Source organism: Oryctolagus cuniculus, chromosome 17, assembly GCF_964237555.1.
Source record: "Oryctolagus cuniculus chromosome 17, mOryCun1.1, whole genome shotgun sequence".
NCBI lineage: Eukaryota > Metazoa > Chordata > Mammalia > Lagomorpha > Leporidae > Oryctolagus > Oryctolagus cuniculus.
The window spans coordinates 61,318,685-61,337,997 of NC_091448.1; the positions used below are offsets into that span (position 1 = coordinate 61,318,685).

The following is a 19,313-nucleotide window of genomic DNA, read 5'->3' on the forward strand; positions in this document are numbered from 1 at the left end:
AAATTGTGTGTTTCCCTGCCTGATGTGTGTTGTTTGTTTCCATATGTATACTTTCAGTTTATAGATGCATATATTTAGGAATCATAGATTTTTCTAGCTATATTACTTTTTCTGACATAGAGTGATGATAGTGATGAATCCATCTTCCTAGGATGTTGAAGGTTCTCAGCTACAAGGATGTAGCCAGATGGGTCCTGGAAAATTTTTCTGTAATTTTAAACAAGTGTGAGTAGTTACACAAACACACAGAGAAACACACACACATACATCTTTAGAGGTTCATTCAGTGTTTATGAACATTTACATAGTTGTGTAGCCAAAGATTTGTTGGAAGTTGGTTGTTTCCCTTTGGACATCATACAGGGCTCATTCTCTCACCAACAAACCAAGAGATGTCTGGAAACTTGCTGCGTTGAGGTGGGACAGGACGTGGGCTTTCCAAGGCCTTAGGTCCTACTTTGTCCTGGGTTGTACATGAGCAATCCCCATTCCCACTTACCTCTAGCAGTTGGCTAAACCTCTTTGCCCACGAGAGTTGGGCCCTAAGTTAGAAACACTCCTTATATATCTTAATGGGCTAGCAGGACTGAAAGTCGCCCTCTGACCTGGTGAGCTGGATCTCTTTTATGTCATGTTGTTCAGAAGGCTAGTAAACCTGCTGTGGGCCCAGAATGCCCCTCCAAGACAAGGGGCTTACAGCATGTAGGTTCCGTGTGTTTCCCAGAAAGCTAGTGTGGTGGCCCTCCAGCTAGCCTGGTCCACATCTCTAGGACAAGTTCATTTTGGCCGAGTCTGGCTCCCAGAGTGTGTAATCTTCAGGGATGGTGGCCAGAGCTGACTCTGGGGAGTGTGCAGATCCACATTCTGGTGGCACCATGGCATAGCTGACCCTGCAGCCAGGTGTCATCTTCCTGGTACCTGCCTATCCTGCCTAAAAGGAAACCTCAAAACCCAGAGGAAGGGCCAGCATTATGGCACAGTGGGTTCAGCCACTGGCTACGATGTCAGCATCCCATATGGGAGTCAAGCTGTGTCTTATCTGCTCTGCTTGCTATCCAACCCTCTGCTAATGCAGCTGGGAAAGAAATAGAAGGTGGTCCAATTCCTTGGGTCCCTGCACCCATGTGGGAGACCCAGATGGAGTTCTAGACTCCTGGCTTTAGTCTGGCCTAGCCCTGGCTTTTGTGGCCATTTGGGGAGTGAACCAGCAGGTGGAAGATCTTCACCCTCTATCTCTCTCTACATATCACCCTGCTTTTCAAATAAATAAAGATAACTCAGATTGAGTGGGAGTTCTCAGAGGAGAGGCCCAACTCCATCTACCCCAGTCTGCAGTCCAGGCTCTGAGACCCTGGGTTGTACAAAATGTTCTTTTCCTTCTGGGTAAAATCTCAGGCAAGGATGGCCAGCTCCCCATAGAGACGGAAGTCACTGTGGTCAGGGTTGTGCATGGGCACACCCCTGGGGAGTATCAGTGATCACACCCTGAAACTGGTGTGAAGGGTCTTCTTGGGTGGTTATGAGCCCGATGCAGAGCAACAGGGAAGGGAGAGCCCAGTGCCCCCTAACCACAGAGGTTGTGTGTTTCTTCTTGTGTTGTATGTGATTGATTTGTGTATGTACATCTTCTTGCCTAGAAATTCTTGTATTTGGAAATCATTGGTGGACTTCTGTCTCTGGGTATTTATTTCTGAGACAGACAGACACTACCCTGTAACTGTGTGGGTGAGCATTTCTAGGACTAATGGGAGTCGTGATTTCCTCCTTCCCAGCATGGTGAAACATCCCAGTGCAAGGAAACAGCAATACATGTAAAAGAACAGTTTTCTATATTGTGTAGACACACACAAGTATTTCGACAGTTATGCACATGTGCTTTGGCTTTCATTTAATATTTGTGTGCCTCTCTGTACATGAATACAGGAAGGTATATGCCCCATCGTGTTATTTTGACTGTGGACATCATTCAAGATGCAGCTACCACTTGATAAGCCAAGAGTCACCTGTACATGGTGGCAGGGTGTCAGAGGCTGGAATGGCTCACATGATGTTGATCTTTCCTTTTGCTAACAAGTGATGCCAGTTTGTGTGATGGAGATGTTTAACATGCAGCCGTGGGTCTGGCTCAGCCATTGCACCAATAGGAGTCCCTGGACAGTGAGCAGTGGAGCACCCCAGGCTACAGGAAGCCAGAGTTCATTCACGTAGTCCTGACACGTGAGATTATCTGTATAAACGCAGCAGCATTTTATTTCCAAGCCATACTTCTATAGAGTATGTGCGTGTGTATACATATTTAATTGCTCAGGCTTTGGTTCTTGACATTATGTAGATGATAGGTTTTTATCTATATATTATTTTTTTAATTTGGCAAAGACAATTCAAACACTGCTTTTCCTATGAGATCTTATTTTCAAAACACTGCATTTAAGGATAATTTGGGCACAAATTAAGGTGATTCTTGGCCATGCTGTGTCAAATCCAGGAGATTGGGGTGAGTCTGCTGTCTGTGTCTGAACTTGGCAAAAGCCATTTCCTGCTAGAGTTGTGGCCTAGGTGAATGTGATCCCAGATGTTCCTGTCTGGCAGTCTGACAGACTCAAAATGAATAACATCACTAATTAATTAAAAAGTGTTTCTGTGATTTAACGCAAATTTTTTCTGAAATTAGATTGATACAAAAATAAAATAAAATTATTAACTCTAAACTCAAATGACACAAGTAAAATTAAAAAACTCTCAATTTTGTGGCTCAATGAAACTAAAACTGATTCATCAAATGAATGAAAGGATGTACACTAAAGAAAGGTTTACTAATAATTCCGAGAAAATCATTTTGTAGATTAGATGAGTCCATGAGCTCAGTGATTCTGATAATGACTCTCCATTAAAAGGGAATAAATATGGCCAGCGCCGTAGCTCACTATGCTAATCCTCTGCCTGCGGCGCTGGTACCCCGGGTTCTAGTCCCGGTTTGGGCACCAGATTCTGTCCCGGTTGATGCTCTTCCAGTCCAGCTCTCAGCTGTGGCCTGGGAGGGCAGTGGTGGATGGCTCAGGTGTCTGGGCCCTGCACCTGCATGGGAGACCAGGAGGAAGCACCTGGCTCATGGCTTCAGATAGGTGCAGCATGCTGGCCATGGCGACCATCTGGGGAGTGAACCAACGGAAGGAAGACCTTTCTCTCTGTCCCTCTCTCTCACTGTCTAACTCTACCTGTCAAAAAAAAAAAGTGAATAAATCTGGATTTGTGCAGTTGGGGGACCGTTGTTGTCTTCCATAAGAGACCTCTCTAAAGTAGCAATATTTTGGCTGGGGAGACTCATATGAAATAAACTGCAAAACTAGGAAATTAGATATCATATTTGCTAGCTTTGCACAGAAACCACTGAGAGAAGCTGTGTGAGGTGAGGCAAGCTTTTCTGAATCCTAGTGTTCATTCTAGAAAAACCAAATTTTCCATCAAAAGGGAGAACACAAACCTTGATGGGAATATGCCCATCCCCATACAAAGGCACTAGAGGGGGGAATCAGTACTAGAAAGAGAGCAAGGACTCCCACCCTGAAAACATTCCCAGCTTGATGTCATCTGTGCTCTCAGCAGGGTAGTTTCCAGGATGAGGAAAAATCATTAGGAAAATGATATCACGCATGAAAGGACGTCGTTACTAAGAATCCAGGAAGCTCAGGAATGGATGGAGAGAAAAGGGGAAAGAAGAAGGAAAATGGGAAAAGGAACATCAGCCATGAAGTGTAAACTAGAAGAAACACAGGAGCAGGATGTGCCTTTCAAGACACGGAAGGTGAATAGAAGAAAATGTTAACAACAGAAACCTGATCAGAGATGTTGGGAGATGAAGAGAAGCACAGGGAGCTGCTGGATGCCTGAAATTCTTGGAAGGGAAGAGACAGTGCAGTGACCCAAAGCCAATCAGCACAATGCAGACTTTTCTGCCAACGAAAATGCGCTGTCAGATTCCATCTTAGAAGACCACTGGATGTGACTTTGGCTGATGCCATTGATATTCCAGTAAAATCTGTGTATTAAAAGAAAAATGTTCAGGCATCTAGAATACAAGGATGAGTGACATAAAGGGAAATGAAACTGAGTATCTCATCGGTCTTGTAGAGACAACGAGTCTGGGCAAAAGGAAAAAGAATATATTTAAGATGCTTGAGAAGAGAAACTAAACCTGGAATTTTGTGCCATCCAAGCTGACATTAGGTAAAAAGTGCATTGGCATCCAGGTCGTCAAGAGACACTGTGAGTGAAAGGGACCCCATGATGCCTTCCAATGGAAGGAACAGATGGGTGACAACAAAACCCCTAGGGGCCGGCAGCAGGTTAACGCCCTGGCCTGAAGTGCTGGCATCCCATATGGGTGCCGGTTCGAGACTCGGCTGCTCCACTTCCAATCCAGCTCTCTGCTACAGCCTGGGAAAGCAGTAGAAGATGGCCCAAGTCCTTGGGCCCTGTACCCGTGTGGGAGACCTGGAAGAAGCTTCTGGCTCCTGTTTTCAGATCAGCGCAGCTCTGGCCGTTGCGACCATTTGGGGAATGAATCAGAAGATGGAAGACTTCTCTCTCTGCCTCTTCTCTCTCTGTGTAACTATGACTTTTGAATCAATAAATAAGTCTTTAAAAAACCATAGAAAGTATTGCTATACGAACGGATTGAAAAGACCACCCTGGAAGTGACTATTCATTGAGGATCAAATGGGATTCCTCCTGAGGGGTTGGTGGTGGTGGTAGTCACTAGGGTGACTGCTCTCAGATCCTTTAAGTTCCAACTTTGCTGAGGTGTTTCCCTGTGATGTGCTTTATCGGACAAAACCATATGAAAAGCAACCAGTACGGATGATGATAATTTAATATCATAATCTGCAGAGGACTGGTGAGGAGAGATGTGGCTGGTGAGCTGTGTCTCCTACTGCGTTGTTCAAGCTTCCTGTGGTTGGAGAAGCTCCAACTCCTCTGTGTCCCACCCTCCACATTGCAGGCTTCTGAGGAGCAAAGGAATCCGCAGGAAGACACAGGAATGGGGATCAGTGAGGAGGACAAGGATGCGGCAGCTGGTGCAAGGGGTGTGTGCAGGACTCGGAAGTTTTCTGGGACCCTCGAAGGTGACCCTAGGCTGTGACCTGCCCAGTGATTTGGGCCATCGGTAATGGAGGCCCATTTGCTTGTGATATGGACATCCCACAAGAGTGAATTCCTGGGGGCCCACATGTGGTATAACAGGGTATTACCACCTGCAACTCCCTCATTCCATATGGTGCCAGTTCAAGTCCTGGCTTCTCCACTTCTGATCCAGCTCCCTGATAATGTGTCTGGGAAAGCAGTGGAAGATGGCCCAAGTCTTTGGGCCCCTGCACCCATGTGGGAGACTGGAAGAATCTCCTGGTTCCTGACTTCGGTCTGGCCGAACCCTGGCTGATGCGGCCATTTAGGATGGAAGATCTCTCTATGTCTCCATATCTCTCTCTCTCTCTCTCTCTCTCTCTCTCTTGCTCTCGCTCTCTGTAACTGTGCCTTTCAAATAAAATAAATCTTTAAAAAAAGAATAAATTCACCTAGACATTCACCTGGGCAGCCTTCAGGGAACTGGCCCATTAGGTAGTGAACCTGATGCACAGGAAGTGGGAACTCTCTTAGCCCTCAGATGCACAGGGAAAGGGAACTCTCTTGACCAATTTACTTGGGTCCTGTGAAGAGGAGGAGGTCTGATGACACAGGAAGGAGTACTGACCCTCCTCACTCTGTTCATACCCCAGGATCCTAGCTTGTGACTGACAAGTTAACTATGGAAGACTTCCCAGAGCTCTTTGATCCTCCCCTGATCAAGCAGAACTTTCTATTCTCCCCTGATCGCAGGGATTTTATTAGAGAAGAATCATTTTGGGATTGGAATTGTGGCATAATGAGTTAAGCCACCACCTGTAATGCCAGCATCCCATGTGGGATGCAGTCCAAGTCCTGGCTGCTCCACTTCCAATCCAGCTCCTTGCTAATGGATGTGGGAAAGCAGCAGAAGATCTCACAAGTCCTTGGGCCTGATGTGGAGGATCCAGATGAAGGCTGGCTCCTGGTTTTGGTCTGGCCCAACCCAGGCTGTTGTGGCCATTGGGGGAGTGAACCAGTGGATGGAACATCTCTCTGTTTCTCCCTCCCTCTCTGTAACTATGCCTTTGAAACACAAAAGAATCATTTTTTTGGCGTTTAAACCCAAACATTATTGCTTTTGTGCATATCAGCATTGAAGGGGTGACGGAAAACACTTCTTTTCAAAAGGTCATAAACCCGTGTGCATATATAATTTAACTATAATTAGAGCACAAATAAAAGGAACACAAGGGATTTATAACTCTGCTCCTCTTGCTCTTCAAAGTGAGCTTTGCTTTGAATTGCCATCGTGTTTCTGTGTGAATTAGACAGATGCACAATTTTATATTCCTTCCAAATAAAACAATCCAACCATATAAATAATCCTTCTTTATCAGCCTTTTACGAAAGCAGGTTGAGGGCCCCAATGGCTTGGGCAAATCCCTATAGCTCTTGTGTTTTTTTTTAAGATTCATTCATTTATTTGAGTCGGAATTACACAGAAAGAGAAGGAGAGGCAGAGAGATAGAGAGAGGTGTTCCATCCGATGGTTCACTCCCCAGATGCCGCAACGGCCAGGGCTCCAAAGTCTGAAGCCAGGAGCCAGGAGCTTCTATTGGGTCTCCCACACAGGTGCTGGGGCCCAAGCACTTGAGGCATCTTCTTCTACTTTCCCAGGCCATAGCAGAGAGCTGGATCGGAAGTGGGGCAGCTGGGACTTGAACCAGTGCCCATATGGGATGCCAGCACTGCAGATGGTGGCTTTACCTGCTGTGCCACAGCGCCGGCCCCATCTCTTTGTTCTGTGCTAGCCTCTGTGATGTCAGGATAAGTTGGGTGCCCACAGGGATGCAAAGGTGAGTGCAGTGGGATGTTCTCCTGGAGTGAAAAGGAGCCTCAAAATGCGAGTCTCTCACCCCCTTCCTAATCATCCTGAGCTGGAGGAGGTCAGGGATGGCCCTGTGTCTCCCCATGGCAGAGAGTCTCCCTGTTGACTTTGGGGCTGGGCAGGCAGGGATGTGGGCTCTGGAGGGAGATGTTCACAGCTCTGGCGGCTCTCCCCAGAAACACACGGCCAGCAGCTCCCTCTGATAACGTTCGTGTGCCAGTCCTCCCCTTCCGATGAAAGCAGCCACTAGGGGCTCAGCCTGGGAACCCTAGGGGCTGCCATGGAATGGGGATGTGTCCCTGGGACCACCTCAGGGCACATCTTTTACTTGCCTGTGTAGATCCTGAACATCCATTAGTGTCTACTTGATGGATCAGGGCTGACGGCAGCCTCTCCACTTCTGGGCTCCATTTTGTTGGCTTCCCTGAGGTATCACAAAGAATGTGAAGCAGTGAAGTCCGTGTGCACTTATTTCTCTGCCCCCCATCTTCCTGCTCCAAACTCACATTTCCTGTTCTTCTTGGTCAAGGTCCTCCATGTCCAGAAGACTTTGGGGATAGTTCACGTCCAGGGAACATGTGGACACCTGGAAAGAAGAAACAGTGTGAGTTTCCTGAACCAGGCATTAAGGAAAAGCCCTTTCTTAGGGGACATGGAGGCCAGAGTCAGACTTCCCTGGAGTCCTCCCTCCACTGACACTGGGACCCTGCCTGCCTGCCTCACCCCAGCTCCCTGTGTGGGCAGTCAGGTTGCTCAGCACCGTTTCATAGTGCAGTCCGGGGGTGAGGAGGGCAAGGCTGATGAAGGGAGAGGGGAGGGCTGCAGAGAGACTGGATCAGCATCCACAGTGCAAGGACATCCACTGCCTGGATGCCACCAGGTCCTTCAGGATGTGATTCATCCACTGTGGTGAGGAGGGAATGTGGGAGAAGCAGGACCAGGTGCTTGTGAGCAAGAAAGCGAGAGAATCAGAAAAAAATGAAAGAGGAATCACTCACCCCCCGATTGCCACACCCAGTGGAAAGTTCAGGTGCTGCCCCATAGCCTTCCATGTGCACCAGAGCAGGGGTGTTGAGGTTGCCAGAGAGAAGGAAAGGGGAGAGTTAGACTTGAGGTGAGGACTCGGATCCCTGCTGCTGGTTGGATGATGTGGGCCAGCCTTGGGACCCCATGTCTATATCCCTATCCCAGGCCTGGATGTCTTCACCTCTGCAATGAGCAAGAGGATCTCAGAACGTTCACCTCTTCTTCCTGCCCTCAGCTCCCATGACTGTGGCCAGGAAAGGACCCCCGTGTCATCTTGTTACTCCATAGGGAGCCATGTCCATGACATGATCTCTGTAACACACTGTTTTCCACCCTTCATCTTTCCCTTCCTCTATTCTCTCTCCTAATTATTGCCAGTCTCATTTGCGTTCATCAGCCTGCACGAATCAAATTGCCATCGGCTATGAGAGCTTTGTAGGCAAAATGAAAGTTGTGCTGCCACGTGCAGATGGCACTGTGGTCATGCCAGCGTCCCCCAGAGCACTGGTTAGTGTCCTGAATGCCCCACTTCTGATCCAGCTCCCTCTTAAAGGGCCTGGGAATGCACCAGAAGATGGCCCAAGTGCTTGTCCCCTTGCCACCGATGTGGGAGAAGTGGATGGAGTTTCAGGCTCCTGACTGGCCTGGCACAGCTCAGGTATTGGGGCCATTTGTGAAGTAAACCTAAGGATGGGAGAGCCCTTCCTCTTGTTTCTCCTTCTCTTTCTAATACTGTGGGGCTTTTTAAATATTTATTTATTTATTTGAAATGAGGAGTTACAGAGAGAGAGGACACAGAGATCGTCCTTGTGCTGGTTCACCCCTCAGATAGCCGCAATGGCTGGGACTGTGCCAGATGTCAGGGGTCAGAAGCTTCTTCTGAGCTCCCATGTGGGTGTAGGGCCCAGGGACTTGGACCATCTTCTGCTGTTTCCGAGGTGCATTAGCAGGGGGCTGGATTGGCAGTGGAGCAGCCAGCACTCAACCCAGCTGCCATATGGGATGCTGGTACTGCAAGCTGCCACTTAACCTGCTTCACCATTCGCCAACCCCGAACCCCCAAACACACATCCTCTGGGAAGCCTGCACAACCATGCTGCATCTCCAGTGGCAGCTGGATGACAGCCCGTCACGCAGCCTACTCCAGACACTTGACTTGGGCGAGATGTGGAAGCTGAGATGAACTCAGGGTTATGCCCTCTCCTCACAACTGGAAGTCAGTCAGCCCAGAGGAAGTATTTAACTCGCCCAGCCTGGGCAGGCCTTGTAAACTGGAGTAGACAATGAGGACAGAGCATGAAGGTGCTGATCCACGGACTGGCCATGCAGAGGGAAGGGTCCACTAGTCACTGTCGGCTGGCACTTGCTACAAGGACTCTGTGGGTTCCAGCCGGTGCCTGTGAGAGAGGGCGCCCACTGTATCCCCTGTCCTCGATGCAGCAAGGAGCCCTTCCTCAGAAGCAATGCAGCACCTTGGTCTTGGACCTGCCAGCCTCTGCACAGGAAGAAAGAATTTCTGTTCCTTGTGAATGACTGAGTGTCAGGGGTTTTGTTGCTGCGCACAAATGGACTGACAATGGTCAGTGCCAAAGTCAAATACACATCTCCTGCACTCAGTTCCTAGTCAGTGCTGTCCCTCATGACACAGTGGATTTCAGCTTTGCCTTGGCAAAGCCAAGGATGGTGGGTATTAGAGAAAATTACATTTTTCATTCCAAAGGAAGAAAACTCAGTTCTCCTCATGCCCATGGAAATAAAACCTGTTGCTACTGTGCCAATCCCATAGAAGAACAAAGCAGACTTCTATGTACACTGCCTCTCTTTCCTCCTGACTTCATGTGTCCTCTCAGGAGTCCTAAGAGGCAGGTGTACTCCCATTGTTCCCTCTTAATGACCCCCGGTCCTTATGGGTGTTGCTCCGTACCTGAAGAGACTTCAGCTTCACTGTAGGACTTGGAAATGCTCTGTGAGGCCCAATCTTCAGAGACACAAAGACAGACAATAAGTGTTCACAGAGGTGTCTCACCCATTCCTCCCCTCACCCCTGTGCACATCCTGGATCACACAGCATGACCCTGCTCCCCCTCGGTGCTCTCAGCCCCTTCCTGGGCTCTGTGGCCCTGCCCCTCAGCCAGACATGGACCACAGCTTCAAGTGTTCCAGTGAGGGAGAGGAGCTGACGGCACCTCCTCTCAGTGTCTCACTTTCCCCACGCCTGAATGACAGTGGCTCCAGCCTCTATCTGAAAACTCCCAGAACCCACTGTGCTGTGCATGCTCTGAGCTTGATGAGTTGCAGGATGGGTCCTGTGCTGGGTTGAGAGAGAGAATTCTGGAGCAGGCTGGGCTGAAGAGCACTTTCTCCAGTAGCAGGTACTCTTCCCTCTGGCCTGGTCAGACCTGGGCAGGTACTCGGCTCAGTGTGTGGTTCAGCGGGCAGCACACGGTGAGCACGGAGTCTTTCCAGCCCTGAGCCAGATTCCAGTCCAGGGTGTATTCCTCACCTGCTCATGGGCCAAGGGCCAGGATATGGATGCGAATGTGTACTAAGATAGAACAGCCCTGGCCAGTGTTCTTATAGCAGTGAGTGTCAGGACACAGATGGACTTTGTCCAAGATATTTTGGATCCGCTGAACCACAGATGTCCTTGGGCCACAGAAAGGAGTAGCAAGGGCTCCTAGACTGTGGGATCCATGCCCTCCCTGCACTGAGCCTGCTCTGTGCTGGAGCCTGTGGCCCTCCCACCTGCCCTGTACTGCAGTGTGCTGCAGCTGTGATGTGACATGACTTCCAGGTCCCCATGTTTCTGCCAGACAACTCCTGGCCAACATCAGACACATAGCACTTAGTGGGCATTGATCTGGGTGTGGAGGGATGTTTTCCCTAGGGAAGCTTGTGCAAGGAATTGAGGTTAATTAAGCATAGTAGGAGCTGCACTCATGTAAAGTGTACAATTTCATTCATTTTACACATGCCTGTAGCCATGGGGTGAGTCCAATAGGAGTAATTTGTTACTGAGATACTGACAGAGGCTTCTGGGGAATATGACACTAGGGACACATGCAAACTGCAGAACTCACACATTCAGAATCACATCCCATGGATACAGACATAGACATACCCACCCCAAGCACAGAATACACAGTATCTTCCAGGGACCATAAGAAAGGGCCACAACCCATCAACAGGGATATCACTTTATGACTGCATCCCCAGTTCCCTTTCACAGCAAGGAGCTGGCATCAGGTGACCATGCATGATAAAGTAGTCCCCCCTATGTCACCATCTGGACTATTCCTGCTACAGGGAGTGAGTGATTCCAGAGTACGTACCATTTGTCATTCCTACTGCGGTCACCTGTAATTAGAAGACAACACTGTAAGGAACAGATCGAGCTGTGTGCCGTGACCACGGGTCTTTCATTCACTTGGTGCCATTGAAACCAGATGGGGAAGAGCGGTCCAATGGAGGGAACCCCAAGACAAGAACAGAGAGATCCTAGTTCACGCCAGCAGACACAAGCTCTTCACACATGTCTGTTCGGACCACCTCGGTTGGCAGTATTACAGAATTCGCAAAGGAAGGGATATGGTGCTGAGGAAAATCTTGCTATGTCCAGTGCCAACTGGTGCTGCCATTTTGCTCGTTGTGTCCTGAGTCAGCCCTCAGTAGATACAGACTCTACTGCAGTTGCTCCCATCAAGCACAGTGTGTGTGATTGACCCTATCTGTGTTTGTATTTTTCTTTCTGTTTTATTAAGAAAGCAGCCAAGGAAGGAGCGTTTCTGTTTTAGAGAAAGGTGGGGCACCTCACCTCAGTGTGTGGAGATTCTTTATCCGCTGTGTCAGCAGCAAGCTCCGCCTCTGCATCCTCCTTGGGCACTAGGAGGAAATAGGGTGACTGTCAGTACAGGTGGAGCTGCCCCTCAGTGACCCGAGGAACAATGATGGACATGGGCGTGGGGCGAGGGTTAAGGCAGAGCAGACGAGCAGGAAAGAAACGAGAAGCAGAGCCTTTGGCTTTCTAGCAAGAGGCAGCTTCGTCCAGGGAAACAGTCCACTGAAATCGGGTCAGTACCACCGTGATTGCAGTATTTCAGGAAAAATCCTAGGATGCCTCCTGTCTGTTGAGAACCGGACCTAAACTCCCACTGCTGTCTTGGTGTCTCTAAAGGTCATTTCTTCTGCTGGCACTTACTGTATTTGAATACATCACTTCTCCTATCAGCTTCCGAACATGCTAAAAAGCAACCTTTATTGGGAGTAGGGACTCCATTGTATGAAAACATCCCATTATATTCAGGTATTCCACAGTCCCGCATTATCAAAGCAATTAAATAAGATTTAAAACACTGAAATCCAAATGTATTCCTAATGTATTTAATGGGTTTTGTGACCTGTTTGTCTTTCTTTTCTATATGATATGTTTATGTCCATTGAATGGGCGGCCCAGGCCTGCTATTTAAAGCAACAGTGGGATAGTTGATGAAAGAAGTCAGCATGTGGTGGGCAGTGGTGTCTCTCAAAGACTGCACAGGAGATTTGAGACAAGGGTGATGGACACAAGGCTCACAACATCATTGTAGTTTCAGTCCTTATTTTGCGCTGTCTGCTCAGGGAGAATTCTACTGCTGGGTTTTAGCATTTAATTCCACAGCTTGTGTTGATCATCTGTTAAATTCAATAACATTTCTCCCTTATCTTTCTCTGCTTTGGCAAGCTGCTGAGAAAGAGCCTTGGCCTTGCCAGAGGTTTACCTTCACTGTCAGAATCTGAGTTGACCAGAATTTTTGTTTATGTTTCACATTCATGATGATGTAGGAGCCTGCAGTTCAGTGTACCCATTGCTTCTTGTGTTATTTGATCTTGGATCTCAGCTTGTAATCATGTATAACATCTTGGATCTCTATGGTTATGATAACTCTTGGGGCATATGTAAGTCCTGGACTCCGTATCATGGTGTTGATAGTTATCTCATGGCTGAGTGCTGACTACAGCTCAGTAGCCAGGAGGTCAGGGTTCATACTTGACTCTCTCACTGGGACATGAATGTCTTGGGCCACTTGTTTATGTATCATGTCCATGTAAGGAATGGAAATGGAACCTACCCTTCAGACACATGTGGGGAGAGGGTTGAACAATTCACTTACATAAAATGCAAAGGGAGATCAGATTTTTTTTTTTGAGAACCAAGACTTGAGTTGTGCACGTGGAAAAACATGTTCTAGGGAACTGCACACAAACTCACACACACACACAAATGCTTTCAAACACATTCATGACCACTCATATAGATCTCACAACACTGATGCACACAAACCCAACACCATCTACATGGGAAAGCTATTTCCAGGGCCTGCCATACATAGCCATAGATGTCCCTGGCCCATCTGTTTCTTTCTCCACTCCCCCAGTCCTTTTTCCACCAAGAAACTGGAATCAGGTTGGATCACCAGAAGAAAGCAGGCAGGAAGTTCCCTCTCCCATCCCTTCGATCGTTCCTCAGCAGTGGAGGGATTCTAGAATATGTAGGGTTTTCACTTGCTCTTGAGGTCATCTGCAATCAGAGAAAGGAAGTCACTGTGGGACAGCTGTGTTTGCACAAGTCTTTCCTCTTGCTGACCTTGGGAAGCCTGAAGGGACATAGTGTGTGAGACAACTGCCCTCAAGTAGAGCATAGATGACACTTGTGTGCCTGCAAGATACAAGCTTTCCACATGTCCATTTAGGTTGGCAATTCTTTTTTTTTTTTTTTTTGACAGGCAGAGTGGACAGTGAGAGAGAGAAACAGAGAAAGGTCTTCCTTTGCCTTTGGTTCACCCTCCAATGGCTGCCGCGGCCATTGCGCCGCAGCTGGCGCATCGCGCTGATCCAATGGCAGGAACCAGGTCTTATCCTGGTCTCTCATGGGGTGCAGGGCCCAAGCATTTGGGCGGTACTCCACTGTACACCCGGGCCACAGAAGAGAGCTGGCCTGGAAGAGGGGCAACTGGGACAGAATCCGGCGCCCAGACCGGGACTAGAACCCAGTGTGCCAGTGCCGCAGGTGCAGGATTAGTCTATTGAGCCACGGCACCGGCCTAGGTTGGCAATTCTAACATTGATTTGTAAGAACAAAAAGCTGGGGGATGGCATTGTAGGGCAGTGGGTTAAGCCACCCCATTTGATGCTAGCATCTTGTATCAGCATACCCGGCTGATTTTCCTATTAATGTGCCTGGGAAGGCACTGGAAGATGGCCCACGTACTTAAGTCCCTGCTACCCACATGGGAGACCCAGGTGAATTTCCTGGCTTCTGGCTTCATCCTGGCCTGGCCCTGCCTATAATGGCATATGTGCCATCTGTCTTTCCCTCTTGCTTTCTGTTACTTTGTCTTTCAAGTAAACACTTGACGGGCTTCATCATCTGCCCAAAGTAGATGCTTCACTCGCAGGACCTTTGAGTCACTGGAGACTGAATCCATTCAGCTGAGTTCATATTGGAGAAGGTGTAGTTACACCTGCGGGTGTTCTTTGAAGATGAAAAGGCTGGACCAAGATGGGAGACAGCCAGGAGATGGTGGGGGAAGAAATTCAAGCACTGCTGTAGCTATCCAGGAAGCCCTGGGTTCCAGGAAACCACAGGAAGCTGAGAACAGGCAAGGAAAGGTTGTCCCTGGTGGATTTCTGAGGGAGTCTGCCATGCCTACACCTGGGTTTCTGACACCCAACCCTCAGACATGAGACAGCATTTCCAGCTTTTCAAACCAACCAACCAACCTGGACCTTAGTTATGGCCACCCTAAAAACCAGTACAGGCACCTTCAATCAATGAGACTTGATTTGCATTTAGAGCAATTTCCATGAATTTAGAGCAATTTTACATGAAGAAGTTTCCGAGGTAGACCAAAGTGTGAGCCCTATCACACACTGTACTTATTTAAAATATTACAAGTCATACAGAATATGCTACTAAGTCATTAAGGGATTGCACTAGAGTTCAATAAAGGAAGATTGCTTGAAAAATTCCCCAACAAGTATGGAAGCCAAATAACATACTGTCCAAAACAAATGGATCCCTAGTAGACCCTGTGGTAAATTTAAATTATTGTGAACAAAACAAAATGAAAACATCATTTGTGGGTTGCATTGAAGCAGTGCTGAGAAGGAAAATGGTGCCACTGAATGAAACATATTAGAAAATGAAGGTGCCCTATGATAATAAGGGATTCTTTTGGCCTGGGAAACCAGAGGATCAAAGGGCAATTAATGTAAATTAGATGTTAAAAAACGGCAGTTTTTCTCAGAAATCAATGTAATAGAAAATAGGAACTCAACAGAAAAAAACAAAAAGTCAAAAATCGTTTCTTTGAAAGCTCAGTAAGATTGTGACACCTCTCCCTGTCCAAGCTCAAAAAAGAAACAGTGTACTGCTACATCCTTACCATGGATGGTGTGGACAGTAAATGGAAAATAAAGGAGTGCTTTGCATACTGTGTGCTCACAAAATGGACAGATCCCATGAAACAGACTGATTCCTTTTAGAGTCAGAAACCACTTCTGCTAGCCAAGCTGAGATCTAACCAAGCTGAAGAGGCCTTTGTAACTAGGGAAGACATGAATGCATGTTTGCAACAAAAGGTGTCAGACCCAGATGGATCCATTGGCCAATTCCAGCTAATTCTTACCAAGAAAAACATTGTCCCCAAACAAGCAAGCGGGAAGCTGTATATACCTGGGAAAGTTGCACAGACCCTCACACCTCACCCCCACCCCACCCCTGTGCCTAAGCTCCCTGTGTGAGATGTGGAAATATTGATATGTTCTGTGTGTGGTTTTGAGCTCCAGGGATTAAAGACAAGTGAAAACTTTCCAAGTTGTCGCTTCACTATTGAATTTGTTCAGTCTTCAAATGCCTGGAAGAATAAGTGAGCCATGTGGGGGTGACTGAATACAGGGAGGATTCTAGGATGACTACCGAAGAGGGGAGAGTGAAAGTCACTCTTCCTCCTTCCATGGGTAGAAAGCTTTAGACCTCCTGGAGAATCTCTGTGATTGCCCAAGAATTAGCCCTGAGTTACGGCAGATTAGTGGTTGTTCCCTGTGATTTATGGTTGAGCAAGTTGAAGTTTACAGATTGACCGTTGCTTGTCCAGAGCCCCATATTGACAAGTGCTGGATCTGGGGCAGGATCACTGGTGTGTCCCTAGTGGACAGAGAACCCTGAACATCTGAGATGTCTGCTTCCTGCCCCCAAGAACCCTGGGCCAGGAGCTCCTCTACTCTCTCAAATCCTCCAGGACCAGGGTTTCCTAGGGAACATCCATGTTCTGGAAGAAGTCTCAGAGACAAGAAAAATTGTGAGCCAGATGTCTCCTCTGGGTTTCTAATCCTGACCTAAAGTGGGACACTTCCCTCCAGGACTTCCTCTCTGAGGGTCTGGAGAAGCCCATATTGAGCCCTTCGTGGTCTGGCATCTTCACACTGTCCCCTGTCTCCCAGCCTTCCCCATAATCAGATGACCACCCCATGGCCCAGTGGTCAGGGCATCCCCCAGCAAGTGCCATGTTAGGGTGAGCCATGAATTCTCTTCCTTGCCATGGCCTTGCCCACATGCACACTTAACAGAAATTCACCTGAAATGGTGCCATGTGGGCGGGGCCTCAGGGACCTTCCTTTCTGTGATTCCCTGTGGTTTGCCTGTGGTTTGTCCTCTCCAACAGGTTGACATTGACACCCATCACTGTGGTGGTGTAGGATGGGGCTTTCAGCAGTGATTAGAGTTGAAGGGGATTCCTGTGGTTGTCTCAGGACTGAACTGGTCAGGACCTGGGTGGGTCATCAGGAAGCAAGCTCAGCCCCTCCCACTGTCTCTCTTCTGCATGGTCCTGCTCTTCCACTTGTGCACCATGGTAGGATACAACCTGGGACGCTTACCAGATATGAGCACCTGATCTCCAGACTCCCACCACTGACAACCCTGAGCTCAAGGGTCTTCTTTCCTTTATAATTTACCCTGTGTCTGGTGTGGTTTAATTTCTCAGAAAATTAGGAATTCCTGCTCAGAAAGTAGCTGAGCAGCCTCAAATTTCTATCTGAGAAAGGGCAGTGTCTGTATCAGCTCTGGTGTGCCCATGGCCTTCCTCACCAAAATTCAGTCCTTAGGAAGCCCTCACCTCTCTCTAGACCCTGCAGGGACAGAAGACACATTCCCTCTCCTGTCAGAGAGGTCGACCCATTGTCAAACCTTCTGCATTCAAACCCATTTCTCCCTGCAGACCACCAAGTAGGTCCCCTCTCTTCTGTCTTCAGATGTCCATCTCGTTGACCCAGCCACACAGTCCCTCCTCCCCACTTCCCTGACAGTCCCCAAACAGCAGGGTTCATGTGTTCACCCACCCCGTGGAAATCCCAGCCTGACATCCCAGTTTCTTTTCTCATGTGAAAAAATATCTCTGGATTACCACTGTTCTTATAGTCTTGGTCTCAGATGGTGACCTCTGAAGAGATGGGCATGAAAGTTCCCTCTTGAGTGATGTCTGTTTTGTGTTTGGTCTCAGTTTCTCCTGACCTGATGAAAGTAGTGTGGTTTCTTCCCTCTCATCTATTCTCTCAATAGCTGTGAGCAAACTTGACATTAGGAATAATGTGTATTTCAAAATATAGGAAATATTTACAACAGCAAATAAATAGAAGCCCTGAAAGTAGAAAGTGAGTAATACTAACCTCCAGATTTATAGATCTGTAGACAGGTTGGAGTAGGGGAAGTGAAAGTCCCTGAGGAAAGTGTATCACGCAGCACGTGCTGGCCCCGTGGAAGAAACAGCCCCGTGGAGGTCTCTGTGACTTACCTGCTGAGCAGCAGTTGTGATTCCCCATCTCGGACCACTCTGGCCATGAAGATGGGGACGGCACTACTGCATTCAAATGAGAGCCTCTCAGCTCACAGAGTGACAGTTGGAACGGAAGGCCGATGCCACTCAGCACATTACCGTGGTGACAGGACACCATATAGTTTTCAGAGTGAGGCCATGCCCCACTGTACGTGATGCTGGGCTGCTGTCTACACAGCTATACTTTTCTATGTCCAAGTGTGTCATTGGACAGTCCCAAAATTTGTTTCTAAACCTGAATCCAAGACGCACACACTGCCATTCTCTGCTTGTGACAGTAAGTTGAATGAATAAAAAGGACCTGTTTTTAATCATGGCATTTTCAGTGTGAGGCTGGCATAGCAAACATGTTGAGAGTAGAAGGGATTCATTCCATGCTTGATTTGAGATCCCATTATTATCCCGTGACATATTTTTAAGTCACCAGGTATATCTAGATCAAGCAATTTATATTTGTTCCAAGTTAAATTAAAAATTGATTTATTAGGAATTTCACTTTAAAATCTCCCTCACTCTTAATCAAATTCTTCATATGTTCATTGCTTTAACAAAATACCTGGGGTTGCATAAATTGTAAAAGAAAGAAAAAAAGGAAAAAGGCTTCATGAGAGCAGGCATTTGGGCAGCAGTTAAGGTGTCCCTTGGTTTGCCCACATTCCATATCAGGGCCTAAGTAAAGTCTGGGTCCAACCCTGAGACCACCTTGCTGCTACTGTGCAGCCTGGGAGGCAGACAATGGCTGCTTGAGTAGCTGGATTCCTGCCACCCACACGGGAGACCTGCATTCACTTCCCAACTCGTGACTTTGGTGTTGTATATTCGTCTTCATTTGTTGGGATAATACTTTTAATTTCTGACAGGCTCTGGTGTTGAATTTTTAAATAAAAATAAGTGTTGCTGGGATGGCACTGTGTCACAGTGGGTAAAGCCACCACCTTGCAGTGCTGGCATCTGGTATGGGCACTGGTTCAAGTCCTGGCTTCTCCACTTCTGATCCAGCTCTCTGCTATGGCCTGGGAAAGCAGTGGAAAATGATCCAAGTCCTACATGGGAGACCCAGAAGAGGCTCCTGGCTCCTGTTCAGATCAGCTCAGCCCTGGCCATTGTGGCCATTTTGCAAGTGAAACAGGATGGAAGACTTCTCTGTAACTTTGCTTTTCAAATAAATAAATCAGTAAATCTTAAAAAAAAAAAAAAACAAATTGTTGCTTGGTCTCAAGGTGTTTGTGAATATTCCACACACCCTTGTATTGTGAATTGCCAGTTGAATGTGCATTTTGATCTGGGAACATGCTCTGTAGGATTTATGATAGTTAATATTGCACAGATTGTTGCTTTGACACTGAATGTGGTAAGTGCACCAGTGTTTGGTATGGTGCTGTTGAGGAATGCACTATTCTAGATGTATTTCTTAGATGCAGGTG

At 47.6% G+C, this 19,313-nt stretch overlaps 2 protein-coding genes across 47 annotated transcripts in view; one reads left to right on the forward strand and one right to left on the reverse strand.

Annotated features, from left to right (window-relative positions):
- The window catches only part of LOC103347106 (uncharacterized), a 619,502-nt gene that overhangs the window by 555,918 nt on the left and 44,271 nt on the right, over window positions 1–19,313 (forward strand). For 27 of the 41 annotated variants that reach the window (XM_070061484.1, XM_070061481.1, XM_070061488.1 and 24 more), the window contains one exon: window positions 7,521–7,595. The exons of 6 other annotated variants lie outside the window; for them this stretch is intronic. In XM_070061484.1, coding sequence (XP_069917585.1) covers window positions 7,521–7,595 — 75 coding nt within the window. Of the gene's footprint in view, window positions 1–3,603; window positions 7,050–7,520; window positions 18,167–19,313 lie in introns of all 41 variants that reach the window. 8 more of the 41 variants (XR_011383700.1, XR_011383690.1, XR_011383695.1 and 5 more) reach the window with 4 other exon arrangements.
- Window positions 1–19,313, reverse strand: part of LOC127489621 (uncharacterized) — a 265,586-nt gene that overhangs the window by 207,361 nt on the left and 38,912 nt on the right. The gene's annotated exons all lie outside the window — the stretch shown is intronic.